This window comes from Triticum urartu, chromosome 6 (genome assembly GCF_003073215.2).
Source record: "Triticum urartu cultivar G1812 chromosome 6, Tu2.1, whole genome shotgun sequence".
Classification (NCBI taxonomy): domain Eukaryota; kingdom Viridiplantae; phylum Streptophyta; class Magnoliopsida; order Poales; family Poaceae; genus Triticum; species Triticum urartu.
In genome coordinates this window covers 66563561-66571833 of record NC_053027.1, presented here as the reverse complement: position 1 = coordinate 66571833, position 8273 = coordinate 66563561, and the positions used below count along the sequence as shown (strand labels likewise).

The window sequence follows — 8273 nt, the reverse complement described above, 5'->3', positions numbered from 1 at the left end:
CCCGACCCATTTCACTCTGTGCATTCGATTTATTCGGTTTACATGGTTCGGTTTATATGGTTTTTGGTTAGTACGTCATTAATACTTCGGTAAATGCAGTATGAAATTTAGATATGGTTTGGTTTCGGTATATACCAAATTGTTTCAGTATATACCATAAAAACCAAAGTTGACGCGAATTTGAAAATGTCATATAATAGTTTGCAAATTTATGACTCAAAACACATATCTTTTTATACAAAGAGTATATAACTATATGAGAGTGTATATGATTCGATGGTTATGGACGTGCTTAGCATTCTTTCGAAGAGAAGTATGACTATGTTACAAGAAAAATGGATGCGCTTAACAAGAAATCTAGCTTATGTACAAAAAACGACTACTTGTATGGTTGTTCTCCCCAAGATATATACATATTTTTTTACTTCGGTTTATTCGGTAAACAATTAGGTTTTTGGGTATATACCATAAAAACAAGAATTCAAAACGGTATGAAAAGTTCATACCATATGAAAACCATAAAACTATAAGATTGGTTTGGTTTGGTTTATTTTCGGTATGGTTTTTTTGGTTCTGTTTTAAAATGCACAGGGTGAGACTAATCCGTGGAAAAGCCTGTCGTGCATCAGGTTGCTGGGCTGGGACCTTCCCTAAATCGTAAATATGTCAGGCTGAAGCTCGGCCCAGCTGTCGGGCCTAGATCTCAGGCCCAGGCCTGGCCCGTGGGCAAATCGTTCGGGTATCCCATGGCGAGATATAGTCATGTGTAGGTCGGAGGAGAAAGAGGCCGTCGATGGTGGCTCAGAGCAACTTTATCTTTAAAAGCTTTAGCTCCTAATTTTAGAGCTTTCTCAAAAGTGTTCAAATTTTAGATTTGATCTACAGTAGTAGATTTTGATTGGGTTGTCGCCGTGTCTCCTTGAGTCCTAGTAGGTGGGCTGCCATTTGTTGATGATACCTTTTTGATCTTTTTGTGCCCGTCGACCTTTCCAGGAGACTTTGTTTTCATGCTCGCCTTCACCCATCAACGCCTCATCGTCCCTATTCTCTCCTGATCGGCGATGGCTCTTATCCATCCCTCCGTCCCGGTTGCACCTCCGCCCTACGGCGGCCACACATCAATCTCACCCCTCTCTGACTCCTTTCCCACGGACCCACGATGCGGCCGTGGCGAACGCCAAGTCCACGCCCGCGCCACCCCCTAGACGCACCTAGCCGAGGTGCACGTCAGGGCTCACCATGGACGTGCTAGCGGCGGTGTCATGGCATGTGCCTAGCAGGAGCCCATGGAGCTTGTCACGGGGCAAGCTGTGAGACCAGCCGCGGGGTCGAAGGTGTGGTACCTCTGATGAGTGTATTTTTATATTCATTCTCACCATTGTTTAAACCTAATAATCTCATATTTTCAAGATAATCATTTTCATATGATCACTAATGACTAATAAAAGCAAAATGTCATGAACCCTTTGGTTTATTTTGTTCTCTGCGGGAATATGCCAATTTAGAAGAAAATTCAAGTCATATATGAAAGATATGAAGTTGAGAAATCAAGTCCAGTCAGCCGGAGGGATGGAATAACCACCAGAGGAGAAGACAACGCCTGGTATGAGCACAAGCCCTCGTACCAACACAAACACTCGTACCCCCTGCCGCAGCCTCTTTGACATCACCATCAACAACTTTCCTGAAGACACCAGGGGCAGAATCGCTACAGAAACCTAATCTTGCACGCCAGGAGCTATATGAGGAGAAGATAACACTTACGGAGGAGGGATCACCCAGACAAAGAACCGACCATCTCATCAAATCACTCATGCATCTTCGTGCCAGCTGCCATTCTTATCGTAATTGATCTTGAACACATTACCAAAAAAGGCTTTTGTCTCGCTTTATATATAAAGCAAACCACTGAAGCACAACGTTCAATAAAGTTCACAGCTCAGGCACACACACGCATCATGCAAAGTAGCACATCACAAGGTATACAGGTTCTGCTGAGGACACAACTCAATAAGCCCAAAGAAAAGAGAAAAAGGCACAGACGACGGCGCAGCTGGAAGAGAAGATCTAATCTGGCTCTGGTGGTGGGTGGGTGGGGATGGGGGGGGGGGGGGGGGGGGGGGGGGGGGGGGGGGGGGGGGGGGGGGGGGGGGGAGCGGCGGTGCTAGGCAGAGAGCCATTATGGCTTGCATGTTGCAAGAGATGTTTTTACCAGCCTCATATGCAATTCAATCTATAATATTCTTGACAACGATGATACTTTACCTCTAAAGGTTGTAGTGCTTCAGCTATGCAAAGTCTTACTTTTTGGAACCTCAACACAGGCAAATAAATACTCCCTCCGTCCTACAATATAAGACGTTTTGTGGGACGGAGGGAGTAGCAAAGAAAGATCAATGAAAAGAAAATATATGTAGTTTTAAATTAAAATTTGGTGACCATTTAAGTCTATAGTCTATATGGTAGCTTGGTTAAAAAGCATAACAATGAGTATCGTGGATGTTCTTGTGGCACTGACTCACTCACCGGCTACTCGGCAAGTTCCGAACTTCAATTCCCCCTTTAAAGGAATGAAAGATCTCCATCTATGCTGGTATGACATGTTATAGAATAGTATTAGTATTATTGTTATTTGCGAAAACAAACCAGTCAGCCTAGCATTTCTATCTCATGTTTCTTCGTATTTATGCTAGGATAGGAAATATGCCAAACCAAGTCAGCCTACCTTGTAGATCTCATGCATGTTTTGGGTTGGTTTCCTGCCGACTTCCATGTTTTGCAGTAACATAGGATCTTGATCGGTGAGGGAGGAAAGAAAGAATGTGCTCCCAGTGGCAAGTTTGTGGCAACATGTACACATCAGACAAAGGGAGAAAAGAACAGCAAAGATGACTTTGTGAGTTTCCCAAAGTCCAAATACTCTAGCAAATACCCATAGTAAAGAACCTATCTCCTCCCTTGAAGATGAACGCTATCAGGTATTATAACTTTGCCAAAGAGTAGGAGGACAACAAGGAGCTCCCAGCACAGCTAGACAAGTATCATGATTGTTGAGTTCCTGGTCACTTGTTGACTGAAACCTATGTATCTAATCTAACATGCCATTCAAAAGATACATATCTCTTGTAAAGATGTTGGATAAAGGAATGTCGGCGCCAAGCATGAAGCTTGCCCATTTTGTTGTAGCTGATTGCCTCAAAACGCGGCTTTCAAAAGGCAACCAACAAAACACAAAATTGTGAATGCTCAAAGCCAGCACGAGCAATGAAAGCAGCAATGAATCATCAGATCCATGAACATGTTGAGCAGAGAGGATAATGTGCTGCAACCACTTAGAGTTTCGACAAAAGTATACGACCATTTTCCAAACACACACAACAACAAGCATCTTACATACAAACATTCGCCAAAATTCACCTTGCTCCCATCATGTCTTGCTTTGACACGCTTAACATCAACATATGTAGCAAAGTATACGTCGACTAAAATACTAATACCAATGCTCAAGTACCAATGATTCCCTGTAAATAATACCATGCTCAAGTACTATTTGCGCGGCACCATCTTTTTGCCCATCCTCCATTTCTCTTCAAAGGCTCCAGATGCATGGCCCAAAAAAAGACAACAGAAGCAAAGCAAGTTCATCAGTCCTGCAGATATACTTACTAGTTAGAACAAACTAGAATCATGTGGATGCAACAAAAAACTCTTCTTCCAAGGGTTTCACAATAAAGCGCTCCGTACAAAATCGACAAGTAAATCACAGATTCACAGCTCAAAACTAAAGGCACGTAAGCTCCTCATTCAAGGTTCTAATTAAGGAGTCCCTCTATTCCATGTAGGATATTTGATTATTTGAGCCTCTTATGAACATACCCACATTATTTATCGCGCATAACCTAGATTCTAATTGATGGTATACCCGAGATTTTTGGATTGATGATCTACCCTTTTGTGGTCACTTCCATTTATTTTCCCTTTCCTGAGATTGTTTTTGTTCTTACATTCTGCTCCTGTCAACTGTCAAGTCACAGCTGTCCATGCCAAGCTGTGCTCTTTCTGAACAAGAACCTGATTGATAAAAAAAGAAGGAAATAATTGAACCATGCGCAAGCACTGATCCGCAACTAATGATAATGCCCATCTACCTGCGCATAACTGTGGAATCAGTATTGGAATTTGAAGCATCAGCAGCTGTAGAAACATCGACACTGAACCACATACAACGAGTGCGGCGGCCATTGTTGCAGCACTGCACTTGTTGTGGGGCTGGGCATTGTTGCACCTAGGAGTGTTGCAAGCTCGTCGATAGCTCTCCACAGGTCACGTCGAGACCTTGCAGCCTAGCAAACTACTCGGTGGGGCTCGCACTGCCACGCCACCACCGATGCTAGTATCAGTATGGTCCAAGCCAAACATGAATATGGGAGCAAAGGTAAAAAGAGAAGGAAAAGAAGGCTTTGAATTGTGGAATTGGAACAAAACCATATCTTTGCATCTTGTCTTATATATTTACTAATTGGGGGTTCCTTCCGAGCCACCATGTTGACTCTAAATAAAACAGATATAACCCATTGGGTTTATCTGTATGGTCCAGATCGTAATGAATCCACCATAACTCCACGTTTGGGACGTCGTACAGATCGTGGCGACCATATCAGATCAATCAGAACAATAGTTCAAGTCACCTACATCTCAGTAGCATTGTAGCAAACCTGCCAAAGGCGTTCAAGCTGATTGGAAAATACAAGGTGGGGTGGGATTCTCCCATACTAATCAAGCAATAAGGTCCATGTGTACGTTTAAAATTGCCTAATTAATCAGCTTTTTTTCCTTCTTTAGTGGAAACCATCGAATGCCACAATGCATTCATGATAAAGATAGATGCATGTGCTTTGAGTTTTTTCGCCCGTTGGATTGACTAGACACTAGAGCTGCTCGAATTGACCAAAATTTACTGCTTTACTAATAAATCTGAAATAGCACAACTAATTGGATGCAAACGGATAATTCAGCTTCCGTGCTAGTGCAGTAGAAGGAAAAGTTTGAAAATAATTCAATAAGCAAACGCTCTTCAAATTGATGTACGTTCATGTACGTACCCAATAAAGCAAATTCATATCATGTTAAGAGCAATAATATTATTTGATTACTCCCCCAGATTTTGGAAACTTAGTGAGGTTATACCTTCTACACTTTGAATAATAATATTTTATATAAAATATTTATATTACTACTTGGGAATAATGTCTGTGTATTCGTTGTAAACAGTATTTTGATAATATCAAATTTGACAGGGTACTTAAATATATCTAATCACCCATCAGTGTTCCAAATTGTGTTTGAAGACTATTTTGATATATTTAAATGATAGCTTTTAAAAGTCCTAGGGAGTTTATAGGTTGAAGGCTCACTTATGCCCTACAGCTAGCCCTTTTCCTTAGAGATAGATAAAAATAACACGTAGCTTCAAGAAATGGATGCCCGAAATCTCACGATGTGAATCTTTGATTACGTATGTGTCGTCTTAGGTATCATGTGGACTCTTATTCATGTGCTACAAAGAGAACCATGTCAATGGAGTCTAACTATAATCTGTCCAATCATCCGGAGCATGTGCCAAATCATATTCAAAGAAGAAAAGAAAAATAGAAGACATATGGGCAGCTTTTTGTTCCAAATGGGTAGGGTGTTCCTGCAATTTATGAAAAGAAAATAGAGCTGCACGGTTTCTAGGCAAAACTGCGCCGAAAACCTTAATATGAATGGCTTCCAGAAGTTTATTAACGAAATATGAAGCAGGATATGCCTCAATTTTAATTAACCTAACATATATCAGAACATTTATACTTTCACAAACAAATACCAAACAGCAGCTTCACAAAGCTGTATAAAGTTACTGAAAATATAGTACCAGGCTTCACCACAACTGGAAACATACATGCAGTTTTAAAATCTTGCAAGAGTGTACTCCTATTCCTTCCCTATAATTCTATTTCATACTTCTTTTAGAGGTAACCTATGTCATACTTCTTTTGCAGGTAACTGATGTCATATTTGCATGGGTTGGTGCCTACTAACTAGAAAGGCGAAAATGGTACGCACAAAAATTTAAACAAGAGTAAATTAATGGTCAAATGTTATCTAAAGAGGGGCAAATAATAGAGGTAGTATGTCTATAAGAGGGACAAATGATCATTTAGCCAGTTCCAGTTAACAAAATGTAGCAGAAACTAATACGCAAAGGATAAATTAACGCCTTTCCTTAGATGTAAATGGCCCTCAGACATTAACTGAAGCAAATGTTATGCAAACTTGGTGGGGTATATACACCCTTCTTGGTATGAAATGAAATTGTTAACTTTATTACCATGTTGCAAGGCAATTATTGACCAGGAAACAGATCATGCCAACTTACCCTACTTTGACAATGTCTTGTATAACAGCATAAAGCAATCACATCTACATGAACAATTACGCCAGCAGAGCACAACGATCATAAAACAAATTAACTTACCACTTCATACACTCGGTTTTGACAGCGACGGGGGGTAGCCAAAGTACCAGTGAACATGTTCAGCATGGAAGAATTTCCCCTTGCTCGTGCAAACCTTCCTCAGTTCAGAAGTCTTGACCTCAAGCGAAAAATAATCTACATCCCAATCAATCCTGGACAATGGCGGCCCAGACTCTCTATCAAAGCCCACTTGATCTTCTGTAGTGGCTCCAAGGAACAATAATCCCTCAGCCGCACTCATGGTGAAATAGTCATGCCCTCCAGGCAATGGTATAATATTCTTCATCCGCCATTCATTGGAAGATTCACCATTGCTTTGCTGAGTCGTATGATAGAGATCAAATGAGCCATTTGGGCTGTGATCACCGATGAGAGAAAACATCTCGAGGTCTCCTTCTCTACCTACTACAATGCCACGCATACTTCTGTCCTGGCCAGGTTGAATTATATGGGGATCATCGTATCTGGCGAGAAATTCGATTATCCGGCCAGGCAGGTGTCTGACCAGTATATCATAGCCAGTGTGATAGTTGACAGTGAGAAACTCCATTTTTTGTGTGTCCAGCACGAACAACTTGTCTAACAAAGGTGACGCCAAGTAGAAGCATCCGCCCTCGTTGTCGAAACCGGGCAAGCCACAGAACCCATAAGTGGAAAACATGCACAGTCCAAGGGGAGGGTGATGCGCGTCTAACAAACTCCAACCGATAGATGCAGTTATACACCATTGCTGTGTGACAGACGAGAAGACAAAGGCGGTTAGCTTGGAACCATAGATGGCTAAGCATATCACCTTGAACGACATATCATCTTCATCATCCGCAATGGGAGCAAGGATGGGCACGATATCAAATGGGTACTCTTCCTGGACAGCGAGGTCCGTCGGTATGGGCGGAAGCAGCACGTAGCGCCGTGACAAGGGATCACACAGCGCCATGTCTTTGAGGGTCTCCAAAACCTGGCAGGCCTCCAGGAGGACTCGGCCATCGCGGACGTCGCGGACATGCCAGGGGATGCCATTGCTGGGCGCGGGGACGAAGGAGTAGGTGAAATCAGCGGCGTCGGCGAGAGCGCGGGCGAGCGGGGCGGAGGGGTGGGGCGCCTCGGCTGGTTGGAAGCTGCCATCCACGTTCACGAGCCCGAGGAGCGGAGGTGGGTGGCGTTTGCGGTGGCGGCGGAGGAAGGAGCGGTCGGTGATGATGCGGCGGAAACGGGGGCAGGCGGTTGAGGCGCGGGCGAGCTCGGCCGGGGTGGTCAGGCGGAGGAAGACCTCCTCCAGGATTTCGTCGACGAGGTGCGGCGCCGGCGAGGGCATGGCGGGCGGCGGGGTGGGAGGAAGGGATGATGGGGGCGGCTAGGGTTTCGAGCGGAGTTCAGAGCAGCTAGGTTGTCACTTGTCAGGGAGTGAGCCAAATTGTTCACGGAATTAAGCGAGAGGCTGCTAATTGCGGCTCACGGAATTTAGCGTGAGGTTGCTAATTCTATCCCCCTTCGTTTGCTGCCGGCAGCCGAGCCGCTGAGCCGTCGGCGGCGCTGTATCCAACCATTATTCTTGGGAATCTATAACCCCCGAATGTCAGATTTCCATGCCCCCAGTCTGAACGTCTTTTCCACCCTTGGATCATTAGCACGAATCTTAGAGCAGGGGATCAGCCACATCACACTCTTTCTCGTTTGGAAAAGCAACGCCCCGTCGCGAGCGCCGCATGTATCGTATTCCCTTTCCGTGCCACTTCACACCGCTTCTCATTTTCAT

At 43.8% G+C, this 8273-nt stretch overlaps 1 protein-coding gene across 1 annotated transcript; it reads right to left on the bottom strand.

Annotated features, from left to right (window-relative positions):
• Nucleotides 1-3318: 3318 nt before the first annotated feature.
• On the bottom strand, nucleotides 3319-7905 carry LOC125515952. Its single transcript, XM_048681430.1, has 2 exons — nucleotides 6518-7905; nucleotides 3319-3650 (listed from the first exon to the last, which is right to left on the bottom strand). The coding sequence occupies exon 1, from the start codon at nucleotides 7830-7832 to the stop codon at nucleotides 6522-6524; it is 1311 nt and encodes a 436-aa protein (XP_048537387.1). The 5' UTR covers nucleotides 7833-7905; the 3' UTR covers nucleotides 3319-3650; nucleotides 6518-6521.
• Nucleotides 7906-8273: the final 368 nt, after the last annotated feature.

Coding starts and splice junctions, on each gene's coding strand:
- LOC125515952 (XM_048681430.1), bottom strand. CDS start 7,832: ATGCCCTCGCCGGCGCCGCACCTCGTCGACGAAATCCTGGAGGAGGTC.